Genomic DNA, 26541 nt, shown 5'->3' with positions numbered 1-26541 from the left:
CCTCTTTTCTTAATTCCCAAGGAATAAGAGAGATCAGGCTTTTCCTTTTCTTAAGACTTTCCCAAGGACTCAGATTCATTTGAGAAAGGAAGTTCAATGCAGGAAAGGGAAAGTTCGCTGCCACCAGGAGAAGCTATTTTAAGAGCCCATAGGTTCCAGGCCTGCTTCAGAATCCATTATAGGGCTTCTTGTTGGCTTAACTCCTGGCCCGCTGCCATGGGTGAGGCCGGTTTGCTCTGAAGTGAGACTTCTGAACATCCATTTTCCACAAAGTTCAGTTCAGTTTCCTCGAAGTTCTGCTGAAAGTTTTGGGGAGAGGAAAATAATCATTGCAGTCGACATCGCACTTGAGGTAAGTTAATTATTCCCTTTGTGCCTCAGTTTCCTCTTTTGTAAAATGCGAAGAATTACAGTAACAGCTACCATAAAGGATTATTATGAATATGAAATGAGATAATATATGCAAAGCATTTGCAGCAATATCAGGCCGCTCTAATAAGCTCTGGACACGTGTGAGTTATTAATAATTGAACTTATTGCCACATTTCCATTACCTTCTACTTCTGCAGCTGGGGCTTTCAGCAGAGGTGAAGAATTTACATTTTTCCTCCAATAAATTTTTTTTGTTGGCTTGGGATCATTTTTCTAAACTGGTGGGACTTTTTTTGACTAGACCCAATCATACAATGTATTGATTACTTACTATCTTGAATTTCCTATAGCATACTACTAGAGTTCTCTCTTACTGTGAATGATTTTTGTTTCTTTAACAAACGGATTAAAGGCTTACTATGTGCTGTGTTTCTGAATTCATGTGATTGTGTGTGTACGCACAGGAGTGTTTAAGGCAGGGATATAACTTCCTCATCTCAAACGTCCATATAGTTTTTAATCACCAATCTAAATGCTTAAGTAAGAGGTAACGTAAATGAGACACTGCCTGTGGGCTGAATTTGAAAGAATCATGCCTAAGGATCTAGCATGGGACACTGATGCCTGGGTACAGTTTCTGTTAGAGGAACTTATCTTGCAAAAATGCATACTAAATAGAAAGTTTTTTTGTTTGTTTGTTTGTTTTTAATGTTATTCCTTAACATTTAAAAATATTTAAATATATCACACCTTAAGGGCATGAACGGAGTGAGGTCAGTTTTGTTTAACAAAAACAGGGCAACCTGTGAAGTTTGGGAAAAAAAAAAAAAAGCCAAATATAGGACAAATCACAATACGGCCTATTTTATGAAGGGAGTAGTAAACCAAGAGGTGATCCAGAAGAAATACATCAGGTAGGTTTAAAAACTATTTCAAATTATTTGTAGTAAGGGTTCTACTTTGAGAATGCAAGGTTCCTGGATAGAGAGACAACCATCAAATAATTTGGGGGAAGTTGTTGGATTTTAAGCATTTTAGAGAAGTTAGAGCACAGAGGGCTGGAGGGAAATACACATGATACTTCTGGCTACGTGGAACAGAAGTAAGTGTTTTTGGTTGCCAAGAGGACTACACACCTTGGCCCTACCCTAGGGAAGTTTCAGAAGTTCTGAACAGAAAACGTACTGTATTGTGACTTTCAGATCAAAGACAGCAGTGGTCTTCTTAATTTGGAGGAGTGTTTCTTCTTAAAATTCACAGTGAATGTGTTGTGTTCAAGGCTGTAGGACAAATGATTTCATGTTTTCTTTTCTGCAAGCCAGAGGGGTTGGGACATATGATTTCTCATTGCATTTATCTCTATGGAATCTTAAGACCCCGTCAGGGATGACAGTCATTTCTAAGTCTCCTACACACCAGTGGGTTGCCCATATCAGAATCCAGACTGGGCTGATTCAGGGTCTGAGCCAGTCTGGCCACTCTTGGGTACTTCTGCTGATAAGGAAGTTGTCTAAGACTGTGGTAGCCGCACAGAAATGAAGCTGCAAGGCGCCACCAGTTCTGCATCCAGCCAGCATTCAGGCCTGCCTCCTATTTTTCAGGCACTGCACCAGGCACTGGGAATGCAGAACTAGAGGAGACACGCACAGTCTGCTCAGGGCAGCCTTCTCAGTGGAGGGAAAAAACAAGAAAAGTGCTTTTGGATGCCTGTCCTAGGGCATATGGCAGTATAGAGGCAGGACGGCGACCTCAGCCCTGAGGTGTCCTAAGGCAGAACAGGAAGTGAGGATCAGAGCGCTCTCTCACTTCTGAAAAGGACAGCAGGATGGTAGGAGCTTTCCCTTGACTGACTGGCAAAGGGGCGGCTTCTTAAAACAAGCCAAACAGATATCCATTTTCTAGGGAGACCCTGGCACGTGCTCACTGATTCTGCCAATTTTTTATGGACGGAAATACCTAGGAGGGAAGAACTGGTGAGTCTTTGGAAGTAGAGAAAGTCCCTAGAAAGGGGCTGCATTTCCTAAAGGGTGTCCCAAAGAGACTGAACTACCTCCCCACCTGGAAGAAAAAGATTCTGGAGGTGAGGGGGCACGGGAGGGGGGGGGGGCGTCTGTCTGGAGTCATGTCAAGGCTTTTTTCCATCTAGCCTGATGTGGCAACAAGGAAAGATTTGCTCGTTATATTTATTTTCAATTTCTAAAGATTTTTCTTTTCCCTCTTCCCCCCTCCCAGCCGCTCCGGTTTGGGTTTTCCATATGACTCATAATCCCTTCCGAAAGTAGAGTCGAATTCATAAAAGTGGTGGGCGGGGGGGCGGGCTGGGAGCCCCGGGGAGTCTTCACTACCTGCATTCCCACTCAGCTGCCGGCGCGAGCGGCGGCCGGGGCGGGGACACCCAGCCTGTGCCCGGGATGGCGGATACTATTCACACCCCGGCGGCCGGGACCCGGTGACTGGGCGCGGGAGGGTCTGCGGCGGGCGGCGCTGCAGCAGCCTCGGCACGGCCGCCGCCGCCCGCGGGCGCGAGTGTGCGCGGGTGTGGAAGGCCGGCGTGCGGGCCGCGAGGGGTGTGCGCGCGTGAGGCGGAGCGGGGCTCGCCCCTCGCCGGCGCCCGCCGCCCCGCCGGTGATCGCTCTCCCGCCGTCTCCAGCACCCTCGGCCCCCCACGGCCGTTGGTCCGGGCGGGGGAGGGAGAAAGTGAGACTCGGTGTCATCACCATCCATTGTCAGGAGGGGAGGAAATTGGAATCCAGCAGTGGCGAGCAGCAGCTGGGCGGTCACATCTGGGAATGCAAAGCCGACCTCCCCCTCCTCCTCCTCCTCCACCACCTCCTCCTCTTTCACCCAGGATCACTTCCGAAACCACTTCGCCTCCAGCCCCTGCCTCGGCCAGAGGTTTCATTTTTAACTGAATATTTACGAAAGCTGGAAGCGTGCGAGGGGGGTGGGGTGGGGTGGAAATAGCGGCTGCTTCTTTTCCAGGGATTTATTTAATGGGGATGTGTTCAAGGCAAGAGCGAATTCAGAAGGATATCGACGTCGTGATCCAGAAGTCCAGAGCCGAGAAGGACTGCCTGTTTGCAGGTGAGTTCTCGCCTTTCCGGAGCCTCGGACCCAGCGCCAGCTTCCGCCCGCCGTCCCCCTTCCCAGCTCTCTGACCGCGACGTGTGTGGTTCGGGCTGGGGGTGGGTTGCACGTCCCCATTCCGGGGTTCGTTTGGCAACAGCTGCTGCAGCGGGAGCTGGAGCTAAAAGGGGGAGGGGGCGCCCCCCCTTCAGTCTGGGGCGGCTACCAGCTCTGGGGGCTGAACCACTGTGGCCCCAGCGGGGGTCTAGGCGGAGGTGCCGTGCGTGGTCTTTTTTAACCCGCTCTGGATACCCGGAGCGCCCCAGTCCGCCTCCCGGCTTTCAGTGGCGGTGGCCGAGCCGGGCGGGGAGGACCCGCGGGTTTGCGCAATGGGCTGAGCGGCGGCGGCCGGGAATGGAGCCCGCTGCGCTGCGCTACGCTGCGCTGGCCCGCTGCGCCCGGCGCCGAGGCCCCCGGGGGGCAGCGCTGGCCGGATCTCCGCGCCTTCAGCTCCCGTTAGTCCCCTCCGACTGACAATGCGTTGCCCCGGAAAAAGAAGGGATTCCCGGGGTTCCCGAGACGCCCTGCTCCCCTGCCTGGGGGGTCGCCTTTCGTCCATTTTGCTCCCCCGGGAGAAGGATCGGATTTTGCTTTCTCAGCCGCGAGCTCGGCGGGGGCCGCTTCCGGCCTCCCAGACCGGGAAATTCCCGCCGTTGCCATGGCACCTGGCACTTGTTGCGGGGGGTGGCCTCCCGCCGCACCCGGCCGGGGGTGCGCAGCATCCCCTCCTGCATGGCGCGGAGAGGGGACCTCCGGGTTCTCCAGCCCACACCTCCCTCCCCGCCAGGCCTTCTCTTGGCTCCACTAAATAGGGGGCCCAAGTCATGACCAAGGTTAAAAACCCACTCGAGGGGTAGCTTTTAACAGGACTTTTCCGTTTCAGATTTCAGATACTCAGACTCCACCTTTACTTTCACCTACGTTGGCGGCCCCAAAAGGTATTTGTATGTATAGAGTGGCTTCATTTCCTGTTGACAGGCTTGTGTTTCCTTTGTTCTTAGCATGTTCCGTGTTTGGGTTTTTTTTTTTTTTTTTTTTTTTCTCTTGTTGCTGTCCTTTAGCCACATCCCAGGCTGGAGGTCCCCCCGTTTTAAATAAGAGGGAACATAGATATGTTTGATTCGAGGGTTTCTAAGATCACGCCACAGGCAATGAGCAGAACGCTTGCACTGTTCGTATTAAAGCTGTTATACCGTAGTAGCAGCTCGCTCTTGAGAGATTTGGGGGTTGACGGCTCCAAGCAGGTGAAGAACTGGAATCCTGGGTATGAAGTGAAATGCATAAAACATAAAAGGTGTCGCAAAGTAGTTTCAACACAAGTAATAATTTTCTTGGTGAGTTGGGGCTGCGTGTTTCCATGTTTTCTGAAGGTTGACATAAATACGCAGTCTGCCCGTTCTCCATACTTTTTTTTTAAGGAGCGGTATTTTGGTTTTCTACACTTAGTTTTGGAAAGAATTTGGAAGTTATATGTAGCTGGAGTGTATAACTTCTCTCTTGAGGGGGAGGTATGACAGATGCATATATTAATACTAAATTGTTAACAGTGTGAAAGAAGTCCAAATCCAATTTTGTATTTAGGAGGTAGAGTTAAAATGAAAGGTAGCTTTTAAAACACATCTTGCAGTCTTCACTTGTTAAGTTAGGATTTTCTCCCTTTTAACCCTTTGGGGACATTTGTTTAAAAGGGCAGTGGCCACATATGGGAAATGTCAAGAGATTTAGCCTTGCTGTTAGGACTTGACATTCAATATCATTTGACCACATTCCAAAATATTGCTTAGCTTAATGGAAACATTTATGAACATATAAATTGCAGAAGAAGCTTTCCTCTGTAAATACATTTTTTAAAAGATTGGAATTAATGTGAATCTTTAAAATGCTTAGGATCCGTGCTGCAATCTGTGTCTCAAAAAAGCTTTAATTAAAACGGTTATCGCATTTCCCATATGTATAGCCTAAGCCTCAGGACTGGCATATTGATTTGATTTACTAGTTGAGAACATAACACACATAACATGTACTTACTGGGAGAGGATGAAATTACAGTACTTCTTAATTTATTGTGGTACTATCACTGTAGTTGTGAATAAAAAGAATAATTTCAAGGAGATTCAGCTAAATTAATGCTGCTCCTACACTTACTATCCAGAGGAGGTTGGTGTATGACTAATATCCTTTTGGATTATTTTAACAGTTAAAATATGCCATGCGTCCCATTGAAAACATTCTCCACGCAATCAGGTAGATAGCTGCTTGAGCAGTGTAACAGTTACTGCTGTTCACCCAGTGAGAGGTGTGGCTTGGGGAATGCTCTGGGTAGGTTTTTCAACTAACTAGCTTATTTTCAATAAGATGCTTGGGTTCTTTTGGGCTCAGTTTACTTACTTGTACAATGAGGGAGTGAGCCATACACTTAATCTCTGAGATCTGTTAAATGCTGCAGTAAAATTCTGTATCAGCAAATTATTGAACTGGTGTTAACATAGCAAGTTGTGAAGAAGGTATGGAAGCCTCCAGGAGCAAGGTGGCAGGGGTGGGGGTGGGGTTTGGGATAAATAATAAACTAATTAAAATAACCTCAGTTTTCACTGTAGGAGCAAGCACCTTGGTTGCTCTTAAAGTAAGAGATGTTTCCTTTTCTATGTAATCTTATTAAGGGATAGTATTTTCTTTTGTCTCAGATTCAAATACCTGGGACTTGTGTATCTACTAAAGAAGACTTTAACAGACTGTTCCTGTAATTTCTTTGTCTCCCCCAAATCTCCCCAAAAGCTTGTTCTACAAAATGATATATAAAAATTTGTTTTAGTATAATAATGCTAATAATTCCTTTAATGGTAGTCTTTTAGTATTTATAGCGAATGGCAGAGAAGACATTTTTTTCCCCTGAAGATAAAAATGCATTGTTTTCATTAACTACATTAGAATCTGATATTTATTCTGTATTTCTCATTGTGGCATGTTAATTGGGCATTTAAAAATTTAAAAAAAATCCTGCTGTTTTGATTGAAAGTGCTTATTAACTTATAATAGTCTAGCAATAGTGTCATTTTCAATAAACTAGACTGACTTTATGGTTAAAGGAGGTGGGAATCTTAAGGAGAAATAGTATATGATTATCTTGAATTATATTTAACTATCATTTCATTTAAACCATTGAGAACATATTTAAAGGATCATTTTCAATTCAGGTTGTAGATAAAACTTAATAAACCATTTTCTCTTTCTCATACTTTCTAAGAACAAGTTACACTTTGTTCTAAGGGCAAAGGTTGACCTCACATGTTACTACTCAAAAAAGAAATAATAGGGAGAATTTGTTTTACACATACATTGTTTTATGTTTCTGTGGGTAGGAGGTAATGCCAAGAGGCAACTGTGTCAGGGCTGGCCAGTGGCCTGGTAAACTGAACTTTCATTTGGAGGTTGAAAGGCTTGTTAACATTGGCTGTTCTGTTTTCTTGGTGGACTTAAGGTGAGGAACAAGGGGGAACTTATGGTCATTTGAGAGACTGAGTTCAGTTAAGTTTCCCTAAAGAGAAGGTTCATGTAACTGTTATATCCTCACTTTTGGATGTACAGACTGAGGCTCAGAGAATTTAAGAAACATGCTGAAATTTACTCGGTTCTTTGAAGAAGCTACCATGTGTATACCCTGTTCTGTAACCCTCTTGAGACCTGTGCTCATTCCTCTACACTGTTGTTCTCAGCCTCTTTGAACATGGAGACGCTTGAACATCAAATGATCATGCAGATACTGATTGGAGAGTGATAGTTTTTGTGTCTTTCGATTGGGAAATAATGAGAAAGAAGTGTTAGATGTTATGAGTTTGGTTTTTAAGACCGTCTACATATGCTTGAAAATGTATATATACAGCTAGATTAATTTATTCTAGCAATGGTCTTTGTAACACACCTCTGATTCCTGGACTTCTTGGAATAACTTCACAGCTGTCAGTGGTTCAGGACCTTCCATGGGCCCCTACCCAGTGCTTCTTCCAGTTTCAGGGATGTGCTAATGTCTGGCCTCAACTGTACACAATTGGGAAGTTTATGCAAAAGTCATTCCTTCCCTGTACTTGTCATGCTTGTGATCTCCTGCCTCCTTCTTTCTCCCTTATTGATTAATAGTAAAATCCTTAAGACCACAAAGGGATTCTGGCCCTTCATCTCATTTGTAGTCAGTTGTGCAGTTAGTGGTAGAAGAAACAGAAAGGAGAAAGTAAGTAGTGACAGCTCCTAGGGATAGGAGAGCAGGCTGAGTCCCTGGTGCCAGTTGTCAGCAAAAAAAGGACTGAGCAAGGGGAGCCCACTGGGCCTGGCCATGGACCCCTGCGGGATTCCCCGATTGTGAGTTTCCGGCAAGGATAGTATATCGTGAGGATATAACTGAGGTTTTAGAAAATGCACAAATCAGAAGTATTCATTGTCAAGACTTTTTGTTAAAGAGATAAGCCAAAGAAAAAAGAACATAGGAAGAAACACGTGATTTTTTTCATCTTCTATTAATGTGTTAGAGCTTATTCTTTCAGCATTTTATGTGTCTATATGCATATAAAATATATGCCTCCAGGGATTGTATTAAACTCTTGAGACCTCAGTTTTTTTTTCACTCAAGAATGTAAAAGTGTCTTCCCTTTAGAAAGGATATGAGAATAAAGAAATGTTTATTAAATTGAGAGTTTTCCAATCGAGGAGTGTGACTGTATGATAAGAAATCTAACATTTATATTAGAAATTATTAATACATTAGACACTTAATATCTGGCAGAATGTTCAGAGTTGGCTATAGGTGTATACCTTTAATTATAGGAAGAGACACTCTTTCCTGTGGTCGTGGGTAGAGTGGCATCTTTTGAAGTGTGTGAGTATGTGCCCCCCTCCTTTGGGATATTCTGTTCACATAACTGTTTTGAGCATCGCATGTATCACTAACAGAAGTGTCCACAGTTCCTCAAATCACATGCTACCCTTCTTTTTCTTGGGCCTTTGGACATGCTGCAAAACTCCCATCTACAACGTGTCCTCCCCATCTTCCCGCATCTCAGCCCTGGAGGGCCTTCATTGTTGGATCTTTGCTAAAGATCCAAACAAATTCCTCTGTGAGAAGTCTTTTTTGGCACTCTGTTCCCTGTATTATTCTTCTAGGTATTTCTAAAACCATGTTGTCACATTGTTTTATTAGCATATGTTTCCTTGAGCATCTGTCTGACCTTGAGCTTCTTGGAGGCAGGGTCCGTCCTATTCATTGCAGTTTCCCCAGATCCTGTCTCCCTGCCTAGTACAATGTTTTTTTTTGAATAAGTAGATGCTTATTCAATCATTCAATGATTGCTAAAAGGTCTTCCGGCAGGTGAGAAGCAATTTTCTAACTAAATGGTCAGGTATAGTGATAGTCAAATACTTCAAAAAGCCCCAGATCTGGTCATGTCACTTGCAATAGAATTTCTTAAGAATTCAGAGGCTGTGTAGCCAAGTTATAAGCCCCGTGGCGTGCTCGAATGCTTTTAGGGGACAGAAAGATAATGCAATTGCTTAACATTATGAGAGAGTTAATGGGAACGATGACACACTAGGGAGTTTGGACTCTAAAAGTATTTAATTCAGTTTTAAAAAATCAATAGCATTCTGGTGATCAAGCAGATTTTCTGGAGGCCTTAATCCACCTGGGTTCCCAATGTTTAATTCCTTGCTCACGGGATGCCATGGAGACAGGCAATTTACTTGATTGATAAAGTGCATTTGTTTTGACTTTCTTCGAAAGGAGAAGTGTATGTGGATGCAGGACTGGGGGTGTTGAGAGGGTGGCGAAGTAGAAGAAGATCATCTCAAAGAGATTAATCAATTTTCATTGTGAAAGAATTACATACTCATTCTAGAAATCTTGAAATATGCAATTATTTTGAAACCATCAAGTGCTTCTTAAGATGTCATAATGAAAAGAACGATCATTTTTTTAAAAATCAGAACTTAGCATGTTCCTCTTGGTGATGGGGACTTGCTTCCCGTGATTTTATACTTTATCAGTTATTATCCAAAAATAATGATTTAGGAGAAAAAGTCTTTTCCCTGGAGCCCTGGGAGCCTACATTGGAAGCTGGGGTGCCTGGTGAAGGAAGTATGAAGAATCCGAATGAGTGAGTGAAATCTGAGCTTTCATATCCCTTTGTAAATTATAGCTGCTCTGGCTCTTTTCTGTACACAATTTTTTTGAAAAGGATTTCATTATTAAATGAATTTTAAAACCACTGACCTAAAATAACCACCAATTTAACACAAATATAACTTTATTGAAACTTACCTAGTAAAATATTTAAACTCCGTTTATTTTATGGATTAAGATAATACTCTTAATTATATTTATTGGGCATAGTCTCTGCTGTACCTTTTGCCTACCTTACATCCCATGTTTGCAACAGAGACAAGTCGGGATTTTGTCAGCTCTTTTGCATTTTATAGCTAAAGAAACTGAGGCAGAGGTAATTTAAATAGCTTACAGTTAGGAAGAAGCAGAGTCGGAGTATATTGCCATGTGAGTCTATGTTTATGTAAGGTTTAAGGGGCAGTGGTTAAACTGGCATGACGAGGGTAATTGGGAATGTTTGGGGTTGGGGAGGGATTGCTTGGTGGGATGCCTGCCAGGGCCAGTACTGAAAACTCCACTGGCTGGCAAGGGAAATGCCCGAGCCCAGTGCTAAGCATTAATAGTGAGAAAATTATGTACATTGGCTGTGGAATCCTTACACAAATATTGGGCCGACTCATTTAAATTCCCCATCATTTCTCTCGACAGCATTTTGAAAAATACATGTAAGAGAACATTTATCAGTCCTAAAAATATTTTGTAATTCTCTGCACAGATTTGCTTTTGGATAGATTGTGCTGTAGTAGATAAATCTTGCTTTAAGACAGCTGCCACTGACTTAGTACGGAATTGTTCAGTTATTGGCATGTCCCCTTTCCCTTTTTTGCTCTCTACGTTTTTGAAAGCCCATTTTCCATGTACCCCCAGGGAAGGCTAATAAGAAATAGGCTTTTATTGATAAGGCTTGTCACTCTTATTTTACTGGGACATAATTTAGGTTTCCTGTCCTGTTGCCTCACTTCAATGCTGGACACTTGAACCCAGCATATCAGAACAACCCATCACTTCCTCGTTCAAAGAAGCTTCTCTTCCCAGCCTTTCCCTCATTTGGCTTTGTTTGAGCCACTCTGGAAGAATCCGTCTCAGGTTTTGTGTATCCCACCTTCCTCTTCATTTCTTTCAAAGCTTTAGTGGCTCTTTCTTTGAAATCATCATGGGCATCTTCATCCCTCACAGTGTCAGCGTTTCGTCGGGGGCCCTGATCCCTGGACATAGGTCAGTCACTGTAACCCAGTGTTTTAAATTCTTAACTAACAGCTCCTCACCTGTCCAGTTCATTGACACCTGAACTCTTTTAAGTATGAATTTCACGGGGCGCCTGGGTGGCTCAATGGGTTAAGCCTCTGCCTTCAGCTCAGGTCATGATCTCAGGGTCCTGGGATCGAACCCTGCATTGGGCTCTCTGCTCAGCAGGAAGCCTGCTTTCCCCCTTCTCTCTCTGCTTGCCTCTTTGCCTACTTGTGATCTCTATCAAATAAATAAATAAAATCTTTAAACAAAACAAAAAACATTACCTTTTAAAAAAGAAAGTATGAATTTCACCATGGGAGTTTTCTGCTCAGAAGCCCTCAGATGTGACCATGGTTTCCTCCATAACAAATCGAAACCCCCTATCCTTGGCTTTCTAGAGCCACCTTCCCCATCCAGTCGTGCATACTTCTCAGGCTCCCACTGTCCTTTTATCGACCTGGTCTCTCCGTTCAGCAGCCCCCAGTCTGTACTTAGTGCACGAAGCATCCACAGTTGTTGAAGGTTTATTGATTGTGTAGTTTCTGTGTCACATAATGGACCTGGTTTGGATATCGAGATCATGATTTTTATGATCACGGATGCCAGTTCATTTAATCTTTTATTTGACCACAAGTGGCATCTCTGAAAATTTATGATGTATTTATGCTCAAGGAGAGGCTAGAGTAAGATCATGAGTAGGACAGACTGAGAATGAGAAGATGGTGAAATCTGAGGAAGATGGGATAAGAATATAAATAGACTGTTCCCAATCTATTACAGAAGAACAACAACAAGTTTTGAGTGTAGTTCATTTTCGTATCGGTGACATCCCAGTTCCTGGCTGATACCTTCTTGGTATTAACGGAACATGCCAAGCACGACGTTAAATTTAAAAGGGGGATCATCCACTTACACCTTTGTGCAGCCAGATCAGTTTTCCCCATACGGAAATGTGCAGAAAGCTAGCTGCTAACTGACTTTCCCCTAAAATGGTTTCCTTCTAAACATTCTGAAATATAGATTGAAAAGATCTTGCTGATGGCCTGAAAGTGTTCTTAGGATTTCTCAACCAACTCAGAAGTGTTGCATTTGTTTGGATTTTCATCATTGTTTTGTCCTAAAAACATGTACAGTTTGTTATCCAAGAATCACTTACAGAATATTTACTGTATACAAAGTACAGAGTGGAGCCAGATACTAATGTAACTACTTTACATTTGTTAGGCTTTCACATCAATGAAGAAAAAAGTTCAGACAAAATTGGAAAGCAAACAAACAATGCTTTAAGGACAAAGCTGTATAAAAGAGAAAAATGTAAGTCAAAAAAAAAAGTCACAAAAGACCAATATTCTGTTTAAAGACTAGAAATCTGGTTCCCAGCAGAGTGCCTAGAATATAATAAATATTTCCTACTATTTCTTAAATGAGAGTCTTATTTTTCTAACATTATGGGAGAGCATTTCCCAAACTGTTCAATTAGGTGTTGCATATGTGGCCAGCTATGTCTGGGAAATGCTTATTGAAACAATATTAAACCTTTCTAATGGTTGACTTTTGGGAACTTTTTCTGTTAGTATACATTATGCATATCCAAGAAGTGAATGAAGTATTCAGGGTTTCTCACTTGATTAGAACTCTGGAACATCTTGAGAAAGTTGTTTTTTGGAAAGCACTTTGGCAAACTCTGAGTCTTACTCATTAAAATTAGTTTTTGAGTAAATAGCAGTATAGTAGAAATAGAAATTGCACATTCACAATTGAGCCCTGAAGAATTTACTTTCAGAAGTTTTTATAGAACTTGCTTAATGAACAGGAAAGCTTCAGTTAAAGGCATTTGGCATTTTATGCCACTGACTTTCCTATGTGAGGATATATTTCTCTGGATCTCTCACTTTGTCATCATTTGTGTTGAATCCATTTATGATAAGAGCTTTCAACGATTCTTCATCAATGCCTTGAAGTTAGCAGGGCCCACTCTGGTACAGGTTTAGAAGTCAGCCTCAGAAGGAAGTGTTAGAGATAGATAATGATTTTGTGTAGCAGAAGTACTCATTATGGCCTCTTAAATTCTGTCACTTTGAGTGCAGTAGAGCTTGCTAGCGAGCCCTCTTTGATGGAGTTTATACTTTTGGAGAAATTTGTGGCGAGGGAAATATGGGATTTATCTACAAGTTTCACTTTTTTTTTTTTTTTTGATAAGTTACGTGTAGAAATCAATGAGGGTATTGATTTTATGTATTTTCCTCCCAGTCACCAAATGAGAAATTTACTGAAGAAGTTTTAAAATATTGCTCAGAATTTTTTCAACATGAGTCAGGAAGCAAACTGTCCCTTTTTTTTAAAGATTTTATTTATTTATTTGACAGAGAGAAATCACAAGTAAGCAGAGAGGCAGGCAGAGAGAGAGGAGGAAGCAGGCTCCCTGCTGAGCAGAAAGCCCGATGTGGGGCTCGAACCCAGAACCTGGGATCATGACCCGAGCCGAAGGCAGTGGCTTAACCCACTGAGCCACCCAGGCGCCCCCCTTTTTTTTTAAGGCAGTGTCAGTCATTACACTTGAAGAAGCCACATGCTCCTTTTGGTAACACATGAATGGAGAATGAAGCTGGTGCTTTCAGGTGCGGTCCTGTGGACACAGTGTCATGTATATATTGAAAATGATTCATGTTAACAGCAGACCTGTTCCTATGCGAATGCTCCATAGCTTTTGTGATTCAGGGAAAACAGTGGAACCTCACAAAATCTAGTAAATTCTGAAAATCTAGTAAATTCTAGGTTTTTCATTTTGAAATTAGTGTGCCAAATCTTAAGTGGGTGAATTCATTATTGTGATGATACGTTTGTTAGTCTGTATGTCTCTGTGTCAGTGATCTTCTTACGAACAAAGTCTTAGACACTGGTGAGTGGAAGACAGAAGCAGAGCATAAAGATCTGCTTCATGGGTAAAAGCTGACGCAGTCATCATTTCTTATTAAAATGCACCACAGCTAGATATGCAAAAAAAAAAAAAAAAAAAAAAAGCCCTCCAGCTGCAAAGCAGTCATTATTTCATTATCACCACAGAATTTGATATGATTTCTCTAGTGAATGGTCAAATTCATTTTTAGTTAACTAAGAAAAAGTTCGAATGATTCACTGTGAGCCAAATTCTCTGGTTTCTTTTGGAGCAGTCCGTCCTTATGGGAAAACCAGCTTAGAATGGTGATTTAAGTGAGTTTCAATTAATAGAAGAATTGCATATTCTTGGCTGAATTTGACTCCCAGATGATAAAATTTGGAGCAAGAAAGATTTTAAACTTAGTTTTTTTTAAAAAATCATGTTCATTTGGGGGCTAGTTGGTTAACTGTCTGACTCTTGGCTTGGGCTAAGGTCATGATCTCATGGGTCAATTGATAGAGCCCCACGTGGGGCTCTGCCTTCAGCAGGGAGTCTGCTTGAAGATTCTCTCCCTCTGGTATTCCCCCTGCTTGTATGTGTGCGTACACGCGCTCTCTCTCAAATAAATAAATCTTTAAAAAAAATGAAATCATACTAGTTTGATTTTCTTTTTTGAGTGAGGTATAATTGACATATAACATCATATTTGTGTCATATATACAACATAAAGATTTGATATGTATATATATCAGGAAATGATCACCACAGTAAGTCCAATTAAAATCTGTCACACATAGTCACAAACATTTTTTTTTCTTGTGATGAGGACTTTGAAGATCTATTCTCTGCAACTTTCAAATATGCAGTACAGTATTATTAGCTGTCATCACTGTGTTGTACGTTGTATCCCCATGACCTAATTGTAACTGCAGGTTTGTTCATTTTGATCCCCTTCACCCATTTCTCTTACCTCCTCCCTCAGTTTGATCTAATGTGAGCTTTCTCTGTTGACTTCCCAGGTCATTAACGTAAAATTTCCAGTGTCTTCAATTCTCAATGTCCAACATACACAAAATCCTTTTCCAGCTGTAGGTAATTGGCAGGGAAAAATCCACTTAGGGCAGTAGTTTCACAGAAGGTTTTTTTAAAACAGAACTGTGACGTTTTCAGTCTTTGCGGTACAGTCTGTGAAGTGTTACATTTCAGATGCACTTTTAAATGAAAATACAGGTGCTTACCACTCCATACCTATGAGAATGGCCAAAATCCAGAACACTGAGGACACCAGATGTTGGTGAGGATGTGGAGCAACAGGAGCTCTGATTCATTGCTGGTGGGAGTGCAAAATGGTACAGCCACTTAGAAGACAGTTTCACAGTTTCTTACAACACTAAACATACTCTTGCCATACTGTACAGCAACCACACTCCTCTGTGTTCACCTAAAGGAGTTGAAAACTTATGTCTACACAAAACCTGCGCATGGATGTTTATAGAAGCTTTATTCAAATCTGCCAAAACCTGGAAGCAACCAGGGTGTCTTTCAGTTGGTGAATGGGTAAATCACCTGTGATACTTACAGACTATGGAATATTATTCAGCACTAAAAAGGAATGAGCTATCAAGCCTTGAAAAGACATGGGGGAAAGAATTCCCATGACTAAGTGAAGGACACCAATCTTGAAAGCTACAGACTGTATGATTCCAACGATATGACACTCTGGAAAAGGCAGAAGTATGGAGACAATAACAAGATCGGTGGTTGCCAGTGGTTACAGGAAAGGAAGGAAGGAACAGGTGGAACAGAGGCATTTTAGGGCAGTAAGGTTATTCTGTATGGTACTGTAATGGTGCATACATGTCATTACACAGTTTTCGAATTCATAGAATGTACAACACCAAGAGTGAACCCAAGGGTAAAAAATGGACTCTTGGTGATAATGATGTGTCTCTGTGGGTTCATCATTAGTAACAAATGTACCACTCTGATGGGGAATGTTGATCATGGGGCAGGCTCTGTGCATGTGGAATAGAGCGTACATGGGAAATCTCTGTACATTCTGCTCAATTTTGCTGTGATCTCCAAACTACTCTAAAAATTAGTCTTAAAAAAATAGCCAGCCAAGAAAGGCAGGTTCTTGCCAAGACTTTTTCAACTCCTGAATAAGGACTCTGATCTATAGAAGTTTAAAAATCCTTTTTACATTACACAGGCATATACATTTGAATTAGGAAAATGTAAAATTAGCTATTTTTATTAAATTAAAGTGCCTTGGCACAAAACTAAAATGAATAGCCTGTATTATGAATTTAGTCTGTAGCTAATTCCATAGAAGAAAATCATCATTTTAAATTAGGTTTTCTATCAGTGTTTTCCAAATATAGATTATAAAACTACACTAAACAAGAATATTTCAAGAAATACTAATGATTATTACAGAAATTCTATGCCTGCTAATTTTTTAGTCCCCAAAGAAAGACATAATGCCAGTGTACTTCTCAAATAAAATCAAGTAGGAGTTGGTGCTTTCAGATACTAATGTGGCGGAATGCTGAGCCTAAAACAAAACCTATTTGAAATGTGTCTGCTGTTGTGTGTCTTGCACATATGATGCATGCCTGCACACACTGGCATTGATAGGCACATACCTGCAAACATTGACATTGGAATGCATTTTAATTTTTCTTCCTAAACATCCAAAGATAATCTTTTAACCTACATTTGCGGACATGAAGAAAATAGTAATATACCTATTTCTTTCTTTCTAGTCCCCTCCCCCCCAACCCCCAACTCCCAACATGCACAGACCATGCATAGACCCGCAGTATTCAAAGACAGGAAGTACTGAGAATTAAATTACACTGGAAACTTTTTGTGGGCAGAAGGAGTAAGCAGATGAGGGACACCTTATAGGTGAAAAAACATTTGATTATGGCTTTTAGAACCATCCCAGACATACATAAAGTTCTTATAAGTCCAACTTTAAGTTGGATTGTGTTTACAGACCAATTGTAGTCTAACTATTTTTCAGGGTTTATGAAATTGCATTTTATTTTTTCCAAAGGAAGTTTTTCCAGTGTTGACTGAGTTATAAGATTATTTAAAAAATTCTTTGTGACCCATAACACTACAGTGTAGTAATAATAGAATGGACAGATTGTTGTTTTTTTTTTTTTTTTAAACAACCAGGCAAATGACTTAACCTCTTTGAAAAGTCTTGGCTTTATTATCTCTGAACTGGCAGTGATTTTGCACGGTTTTTATGATTGAACTTGACAGTGTGCTAGGAAAGGGGGTCCTGAAGACTACTCTTCGGCTCAGTGGTTTGCTAGAAGGAATCACAGGACTCTGAAGCTGTTACACTGTGAGTCCTGTGATAGTTTAATTTATAGTTCTGGTTTATTATAGCAAAAGAGTACAGAATAAAATCAGCAGAGGGCACAGGCTCACTGGGCAAAGTCCAGGAGAAATCAGGCAGAAGTTTGCAAGTGTCTTATCAGCAGAGTCATGGACACACCTAATTTTCCCAGCAATGATGTATGACGACTCGGGCAGAATGCTGTGAACCAGAGAAGCCCAACTGAGCCTCGGTGTCCAGGGTTTTCATTAGGGATCAATCACAAAGGTATGCCACACCTTTATAACTGACCTTGGCTCTTCAGACTCCAGCCTCCCAGAGCAAAAACATGTGTTCACCACATATCACACTTGTTAGTGTAAACTGTCTGAGCACACTGGTGTTGCGTGGTCTAAGACTTAGGGCACATAAAAACGTTCTGATCAGGCAGAGTGTTCCAAGGGCTCAGAGCTCATTTCCTGGGAACTGGCCCAGGGCCAGTCTTGAGGACAGGCCTTTTTTGGGAATGTGCAGGATCTGAGCAACCAAGGCCTGCATTAACCCTTCCCTGCACGTATGCTGATGGTGTCCAGCTCAGGACCTGATAGGGGAGACGGCATCTGATGTCATTATTTATAGCACAAGCCCAATTCCAGTTTCTGCGATTGGGACCTCATAAGCAGGCAGACGAAGGGCAAAAAAAATTGTTCCCCTTTTTTAGTAGGATGACTGCTCTGTTTGGTTTGGAAATAAAAAACTTTCTCTATTTCCCCACTATCATTGAATAACAGTTTCTGATAAGAATTACATTAAATATACATGATAGTGAAGAAAAAGTGGCAGTAGCATGTGTTTATTCAAGTAATTGCATGCTGTTTTTTTTTCTAAAAAATAGTAAAGCATATGTTCATTCATGTAATTGCCTGTTTTTGCTTTTGTTTTGTTTTGTTTTTGTGCCATGAAGTCCAAGTCTAAACGTTTATGTTTTAGAATCTAAAGATGCTCCAGACTCACTTTTGGCCATCACCAGGTCACCACCGCATTCAGTGATAATGCTTTTCCCCTCCACTGGTCTGGGTTCCTGATCTTCACCTACAAATTTAGAGTAATAAGGATTTTTTGTTTAATTTGCGATAGTCTAGGTTTTTGTTTATATTCCTTATTTGCTTACCCTCGTGTTTTTTCCCCTTTCTTTAACTGAGTTGTGCAATATTAAGTGGTTTCTTTGGGAAGGCAGTGGAAGTGTGTGTGGGGCCGCTACAAGAGTCCTTCTCCCGCAGCTCCCTCCCCTGGACCCAGCCTCCCCGATCCCAAGGAAGTCTGGGTAAATTCTGATACACGTGGCAGTGTCTGCCAACTTTTCTTGCATGGTCCGGCATAACCTCTGTAGGGAAAAAACTTTTTCCATTGTTGTTGCTGTGGTGGTTTTTGTAGGGGAAAAAAAAAAATCACTCAGGCCTGCATCATAGCTTCCCTGGAGAGGGAAATGGTGGCGCCAGGGCAGGTGGCCCAGGGTGGCCATGAAATGAAATGAACTAGTCTGTTGAGGGCCAAGTTCGCTCTTTCGAACTTTGGCTGACGCTGACAGATACATGTCATAACTTCCTCCTTGACAGCAGTTAGCTGACAAGTATATTTTGATACGTATATGTTTGTATACATAAGGAAAAAAAGAAAACCCATGAACTTTGTAATCATGAAATAACAGAACAAAGGCTCACTGAACAACTAACACAAGATCAGTAAATCCTGGTTCTTGCTTCTAAATTGCCCTCACGTTTTTGTCTAGAGCAAGTTTCTCATTTACTCTGTGGAAAGGACAGAGGAGAAGCTACTGGAAGGAGAAGGTGGCTGGAACAACTTTATACCCCCTGATAGCTGGATTGCCTCAACATTTACATTTCTAATTAAAGTACTTGGTTGATAATTTAAAGTAATTTTAAGCAGTGTTGTAAAAGGGAGAACTCTCCAGATTCTGTGGGAGAAGGTGTTTTGGGACTGGGTCTTTACCTTAGGCTTTGCCACTTCTGCCTCATTCCTTATGCTGGATCTGGGCCCTTTACTCTTACTTTCTATAGCTGCCTACCTTCCTCTCCTCACACCTTACCTCACCTCTGTAAGCTTCCGGTGTTTCATCTTGTTTCCCAGCAACCCTCAGGGCTGTTGGAGTTGCTACAACAAGCAAGGTGGGAAACACAAGGGTGGGTAAGCGTAGAGATTTTAAGCCCTCTGTGTTTATATTGTTCTTCCATTCACTCTAGGTCTGCCTGTCTGCCTGTGTGCAAGTCTGTTGATGATTTTTGTGGAGCAACTATAATTACAATTAAAACCTGGGGGAACTCTATTATTTGTAAGGAAATGACACCTGGCAAATACATGAATTGATTACCCCCATATTCTCTCCCCCAGATTTGCTTAGGTGCATTGATTGCATACACTTAGTAAAGAAAAACATCGTTGTCTCATAAGGTATGCTTCACTTGGGGGGCGCCTGGGTGGCACCATGGGTTAAGCATCTGACCCTTGGTTTTGGCTTAGGTCGTGCTCTCAGGGTTGTGAGGTTGAGCCCTACCTCGGGCTCCACACTCAGAGGGGAGTCTACTTGGGCTTCCCTCTTTCTCTGTCCCTTTACCCTCTCCCCACTGTGCAGGCTCTGTGAGTGTGCACCCTCTCTCTTAAATAAATAAATCTTTAAAGAAGGAAAAAGTATGCTTCACTTTCATGTGCCTTCCCTATGCCAGAAACTCAGGCTGCCGTGCTTTCAGGGTTTAGCCTCTCAGTAATGTCAGAAGCCATGTGGTAAGAGGACAGAATTATAAAATCAGATTTAAATAAAAAACCTAAAATCTTGGTATATTTGGCACAGGCCCATTAGCCCTGTATATGTTGTTATGACTTAAGGGCATGCCTGGTTTTCATAAAAACAGTCTATTGCCATTCAAGCAAGCAACAGTTATTTTTGATACCCTACTTGAAAAGGTGTGTGAATACTTTAAGTGTATTAAAAATTTTGCAGATGGTCCAAGTTTTATAAAATGCTGTTTTATCTTTTCTCACGAATGTAAAAGATAGACTGTGTTTTCTCCATAATTAATTTTCATAGATAATTTCCCTAATGGTAGGACATAAGTGAGGTTTAGTTCCAACTAAAAAGAATATGTATTACCATAGGTATAATAGAAGAATCATAAATATTTCTGATCCCTTTAGAAGATACTACTTTTTCTTAATATCGTGGAAGACGAGAATTTAATGTCTCATCTATTTCTTGTTTTATTAAAAAATTGTTTTAGTAAAATACAATTGAGTAATTGAAATTTGTTTTCCCAATACCTACAGATTTTGTTTGTTTGTTTGTTTGTTTGTGTATTGGGTTTTTTTTTTTTTTTTGGCTTAAAATTAAGTGTGTTTGGCTCTGAATCCAGTTCTTCCATTCTTGAAGGTCTGTTGGTCCCTAGGAGGCAAAAGTCATTTAATCATCCTGGATATAGACAGTGACTCTTAAGCATCTTTTATTTCTTGTCTACTTAAAATGAGAGAGGGATTAGCTTTGGGAATCTGGAAAAAAATTGATTGTGAATAATCTAGAGTTGAAAGTTTATAGATTCATCATTCTTACAGTTTTAAATTGTCTAAGAGCTTCCTATAAAATTTAATTCCAGTTTAAACCAGTTGGGAAGCACTTAATCCAAAATAGAAGTCTTTGATTTTAGGTTGTAGAAGAGACTCAAGAATGAGAACAGAAGTTTCTTTCAACCTGAACTTCTTTGGCGTCTGTGAGGAGAAGCCTGAGTGAAAAAAGCAAACTATTTAGCTTGGTCATGAAGGGGGAACTAATGAACTAATTCAGTGGTTACTATGCCTGGTCAAGGAACCTTCCCTCACTCTCTGTCCCATCTCTTCCACGCCCCATTCTTCTTTCCACTTTGCTTGTAATATGATGCGATTGGAAACCAAATAACTAGGCTCGTTAGAATCATGTCTAAAATGGGACAGACTTCGTCCAAGGACTCCAGAGGGAATGTAAGGACATGACCTTGTGACCTATTTTGGTGGTTTAAAACATTTTTGTATGTGTTGTTTTCTTCTCTGCTTAATTTTATGGTTGTTTTTCTTTCTCATTCTCTGATTAAGTTCTTTGGCTTCAAAGCCGAATGTACATGTTGCTCATAGTACCATTTGTCATAGCGGCAGATGGCAAGGTATTGACGGTGGGATACTGCTGTTTGGTCAAGGCTCTGCCATTAGAAACTTGTTCTCCCAAATACCAGTGCTTCCTCCACTTCTGCTGAGTGGAGAAACCTAGATCTGAGGTGAGCCCCGTGGAGTACACACTGGGGTGGCCACTTTGTGTATTTGATACCACTTCCTTTGCTATAAATTGTCCCTTGCCTTCAGTATGAATAAAGACAGTTACTGCCAAGAATATGAAAGTAACCTTTGCTAAGCTAAATTGTAATGAAATCATTTTGGCTTATTTATAGTCACTTAACATTTTCAGTTCATGTGTTAATATTAATTCTACTTACTGGAGAGAAAGTACAGAAAGTGTTTTTCAAGATGATAACCACCTTGTTATTGCAGAAATGTAGAAGTTTGGCATTTTAAATATCATATGTTTTAAGTTAGGAAAAAATTGCCAGTATCCCATAGCACAGAGAGATAAATCTGTGCTTGCTTGTGTCCCTTTAATCTTCCCCTTACAAAATTAAGCCTAGAGGCCTTACACTATTTTACATTTTCAAAATTAGGTCACATAAATGTTGTGTCAGACTTCCAATCCATAAGTAGTATCCTCACGAATAGGAAGATAGGATATAGTTACATCCTGATTGCTTAATTGTGCACCAGAGGTGAACATAGGATAATAATGGTGTTTTCAAATGTTAGTAAGCGGTTTTTCTGTGATCTCATATACAAGTGTGATGGTTTTTTTTTTTTTTTCTTCCCCCCTGAGCTAATATTAGAACATACGGTCTGATAAGCGTGAGTACATTAGGGAAGGCAGGATAGCAATCAGGATTGACCTGGAAAAGACTTGGTCCCAGTATTTGTGGATTAGGAGGGGGAAGGACTGAAGAGGAACTTGAAAAGCAGTGACCAATAGGGAGAACAGGTTAGCCTCAGAACTCAGTGGTCCCAGGGATTTTTCCTGAAGAGGTTGAGGAGAGCTATAGCTGGGGCTCCCTTGGACGGAAAGCCATCCATATAGGAAGTGATTTAAATACCCTGTTCCTAGCTGAAGGGTGGATGCTTTATTTATTTTGACAAAGATTTTTGACCCCTCTGTAGATTCCATCAATTTCAGATTTAATGTAAATACATTTTTCCTTTGGCTATTTTGCAAGGACATTGAGGATTAATTGTATTTAAAAGAAAGTAGCTCTTGAACTCAGCATTGAACTCCCAGAAGAGGAGGAGCTATTTATCATTTTCTCATCATTCATTTCTTATTCATTCATTTAACAAATATTTGCTGAATACCAATTAAACTGAAGACACTGTACCAGGTGCTCTAAATGGGAATACGAAGATGAATGATTAGGGTGACTTCTGACCTCATTATATTGTGTGTTCCTATTTTATCTTAAAAATTCTCATTAGAATATAAGTAATTGTACAGGGATATAATATTGCTAATCTCAGCATTAGTTGATCTTTGACTAACATCACTGACACATATTTTTATTTTGTAAATTCATTTTTCCTTCCTATTTTAGAACCACTCTTAACTTCTGCTGTAAAAGATGTACAACATAACTTCATTTTTCCCCCTAAACTATAATCAGTGTTATATGAACTACTTTTTCTTATTAAGAAAGTAAACGCAAGTAAAAATAACAAACCAAAATAAACTCCCTACACATTCCTTCTTTCATTTAAGACACAATGGTCTTATTTTAGATGGCACATCGAGAGTCATTTTAACCTCATGTTATTACTTGTGAAAATACTACTCTGTATAGGTTTTAAGAAAGAGAGCTTATAATATTTATATTCTGTAATTAGCATTAAAGAAGCATATATTAATCCGCAGTTTGAGTTAAAATATGTTAATTATCAGGGGCATGAACTTGGGAACTTTCCAATGACCACTGATAAGATGTTCTTGTACAAGGATGCATGCTGTTCTCTGAAGGAGCTGGTAAATGTTTCCTAGCTTAGGAGACTTTTTAGCTGGTTGGTTTTTGAAGTTCACTGAATAATGAGTGAACAATTTTGACTACCAGCCTGAAATGTTCATCCTTAAATTTAATCAGAGCAAATGAAAGTAGGTGAATTAATAATGTGTGCCTGATTCTCTCCTTTGGGTTTGAAAAGAAATAAAGACTCTACCTCCTAAATTAGGATAAAAAGGAGGAACATTCCTTTCCGTGGTTATTTCTCAATTTAGGTTTGTGTTTTCGGAAAAAGAAAATAACAGTGCTGGTATCAGTAGCCTTTGTCACTGCCAAATAACGTAGATACCTTGATGTTTTGGACTGGTTATATAAAACAACAGCTAGGCACGCTGTCTCAGAGGACAATCTGCAAAGATGTAAGAATGCTGAGCATGATAATTATGGGTTGGAAAAATGCTGGATTGAGAATAATAACAAGTGATAACTAAAGTTATCTCTATATATTCATATATCTTATTTCTTTTCAACTTACATAATATCATAAAAATGATAAAGTGCTTAAATGTAGTCTTGACAGAGAACCAGCATCCAACTTCCGCTGAAATCGCATGAGCCTGTCAGAAACCTGATGACAGTATTTAAAGACCTAATGTTATTTGTGAGTTGGTGTCAGGAGTGACTTCTAGGGCTCATTTTACTTCATCTTTAAAGCATGGACTTTTATTTTATTTTATTATTTTAAAGATTTTATTTATTTATTTGACAGACAGCACAAGTAGGCAGAGAGGCAGGCAGAGAGAGAGGAGGAAGCAGGCTCCCCGCTGAGCAGAGAGCCCGATGCGGGGCTCGATCCCAGGACCCTGGGATCATGACCTGAGCCCAAGGCAGAGGCTTTAACCCACTGAGCCACCCAGGCGCCCCTAGAGCATGGACTCTTAAAAATGATTATATCCGCATGGCAACTTTGAACGCCAGGAATTCAGTAAGTGTCACAAAACGGCAGATATTTTTCTTCTTGCCTCCTGTTCTTCCCTCAGAAGTAGGGCGTGGGAGGAGATCTCTTCGTAGGTGGTGTGCTTGCTGGTCAGTCAGGGGACTAGTAGTTCTGTTGCACTTCCATCCAGGGAAGATCAAATCTTAGCATTTCTGTTGCTTCAGCTGTTCCATTTATGGCAATTGCTCTAGACTAGTCATCTCTGTGCTCCTTTTTCAGAAATGCAGATTTCATGATATTCTTAATCATTCTCTTTGCATTTAGCTTAAACATGTTTTTAGTTGATTAGAGAATGGGGATAAGCAAGCCAGGGTTTCTGGAGTGTACTGCACTCTTTCAGAGCATGGATGTCTTGAAATCTGTTTATGTCAGGATACCTTTATGTGCTAATGACAGAATACTCAGATTGGCTTGAATAAAAAACGGATTTTCTTGTTTATCGAGCTCTAGATTGGGTGGTAAGTTGGGTTTCTGGATTGATTGGTTTAGGGCTTAACAATGTCTTCAACAACTTGGTTTCTTTCCAAAGGTCAACTCTTGCCCTCCATGTCAGTAAGTATCCCTTTCTCATGGGATTGTAAGACAGCTGCAAACAACTTGGGTGCTTTTTCCCTCTTCCATATCTAGAGAAGGGAAATGCTTTCAAAAGCTGATTATTTTAGGCCTGAATTCCATTCCCATTGCTAGAGTTAGGGGTAAAATTAGCTGTCCCTAAATTAGCTACCCTGAGGAAGATACGATATAGTGATGAATAATAGGAACATTTCTAAGAAAAGGGAATAGATGTTGATGTGACAAACCCAAAGTCTACGAGAGAGAGAGAGAGAGAGAGAGAGCTTTTCTACTTTGATTTCACAGGTTTTTATTCTATTTGGTCTTGGAAAATCTAGGGAACAGTCGGACTTATCTTAAGTGAGTGTACTGCGCTATGTGAGAATATGTCAGTCTGACACACACAGCATCAGCAACACAAAACACACTCCTGGATTTGACTTCTGAACCAGTATCAGTATTTTTGCCGTGAACCTCAGAAATCCCTGGTGAGTGTGCACTATGTAAGAAGAGGTTTCACAGGAGATAGAGAGTTACTGGGAAATAGATCAGAATATGTCATAATGAACTACCCCGTTTCCATGCAGATGGCAGAGATGATGTGTAAATATTTTATTCTTTTGGAATAAACTTTAAGCTGGCTACTCTCTCCTTGTTACTACCCTATCCACTCCTGTCAGCCATCACAGCATTGGGTGTTCTTGGTCAATGTGGAAGTTTTCTACTGCTGGTGAGTATGGTCTTCTTGTGTTGCAGTAACCAAATAATTATGAACTATGAGCCATTTCTAAGGCTTATTTCCCCCTTACTCTCTGTATTCCACTCTGGCCTGTGGGGGCTCCGTATCATCACTTGGGGAGTCAGACTGAAGAGCTTCCATCTTGTATGTGCATTATGTGGAAACACCCTGCTTATTCTCCATTTCAGGTAAAGAAAGAACCTGGAGAAATCTACATGGGTCTTTCATTACCTCTGCCTGGAAGTGATACACATCACTTCCTATCTCATATCACAGCTCACACTGGTCATGTAGACCTGCCCAACTATAAGGGGGGAGCAAAAGGAATATTGGTGAGCTTTACTATATCTGCTCTATTTTTCTGTGACCCCCCAGGAAACGTAATTTCTGACTACTTGGTGAGGTTCCTGGGTACTAATTCATCCCTTCACCTTCTATTTCAGTTGGTTCAAAGGTCTATTGGAATCCATAGACCTAGATAATTTTTTTTTAAGATTTTATTTTTATTTATTTTACAGACAGAGATCACAAGTAGGCAGAGAGGCAGGCAGAGAGAGGCGGGGAGGTAGGCTCCCTGCTGAGCAGAGAGCCCAATGCGGGGCTTGATCCCAGTACCCTGAGATCATGACCTGAGCCTAAGGCAGAGGCTTTAACCCACTGAGCCACCCAGGTGTCCCAGACCTAGGTAATTCTTAAATGAGGTCTATGTCCCACCATGTACCTGGAGTGCAGGTTTTCTCTTGGAAGATTTTTTTTTTTTTTTTTTGAAAAACACTAATTTTAGCCCTTGGCTGCTGGTGCAGACACAATAAAGCTCATCAGTCTGTAGTGTTTAATGGGGATTGGGCCTTCCCTGAGGTCATCTCCTCATAGGCTTACACTTAATTGCTTTATAGTTAGGAGCCAGGAGCAGCCAATTATGTATGGTGTTAAGAAGATAAAAGGAGGGCGCCTGGGTGGCTCAGCGGGTTGAAGCCTCTGCCTTCGGCTCAGGTCATGATCTCAGGGTCTTGGGATCGAGTCCGGCATCGGGCTCTCTGCTC

The 26541-nt window shown here is 41.0% G+C and overlaps 1 protein-coding gene across 2 annotated transcripts in view; it reads left to right on the top strand.

Annotated features, from left to right (window-relative positions):
- Positions 1-2141: 2141 nt before the first annotated feature.
- The window catches only part of LOC111140944 (poly(ADP-ribose) polymerase family member 8), a 199040-nt gene continuing 174640 nt past the window's right edge, over positions 2142-26541 (top strand). The window contains exons 1-3 of one of the 2 annotated variants that reach the window (XM_022493215.1): positions 2142-2345; positions 3355-3456; positions 4382-4436. In XM_022493215.1, coding sequence (XP_022348923.1) covers positions 3366-3456; positions 4382-4436 — 146 coding nt within the window. In that variant the 5' untranslated portion in view covers positions 2142-2345; positions 3355-3365. Of the gene's footprint in view, positions 2346-3354; positions 3457-4381; positions 4437-26541 lie in introns of those variants that run through there. The other variant, XM_022493214.1, reaches the window with a different exon arrangement.

This window comes from Enhydra lutris, unplaced genomic scaffold (assembly GCF_002288905.1).
Source record: "Enhydra lutris kenyoni isolate GAN:26980312 unplaced genomic scaffold, ASM228890v2 scaffoldscaffold5, whole genome shotgun sequence".
In the NCBI taxonomy this organism is placed as follows: domain Eukaryota; kingdom Metazoa; phylum Chordata; class Mammalia; order Carnivora; family Mustelidae; genus Enhydra; species Enhydra lutris.
The sequence above is the reverse complement of the archived record's forward strand: the minus strand, read 5'-3'. Positions and strand labels throughout refer to the sequence as shown.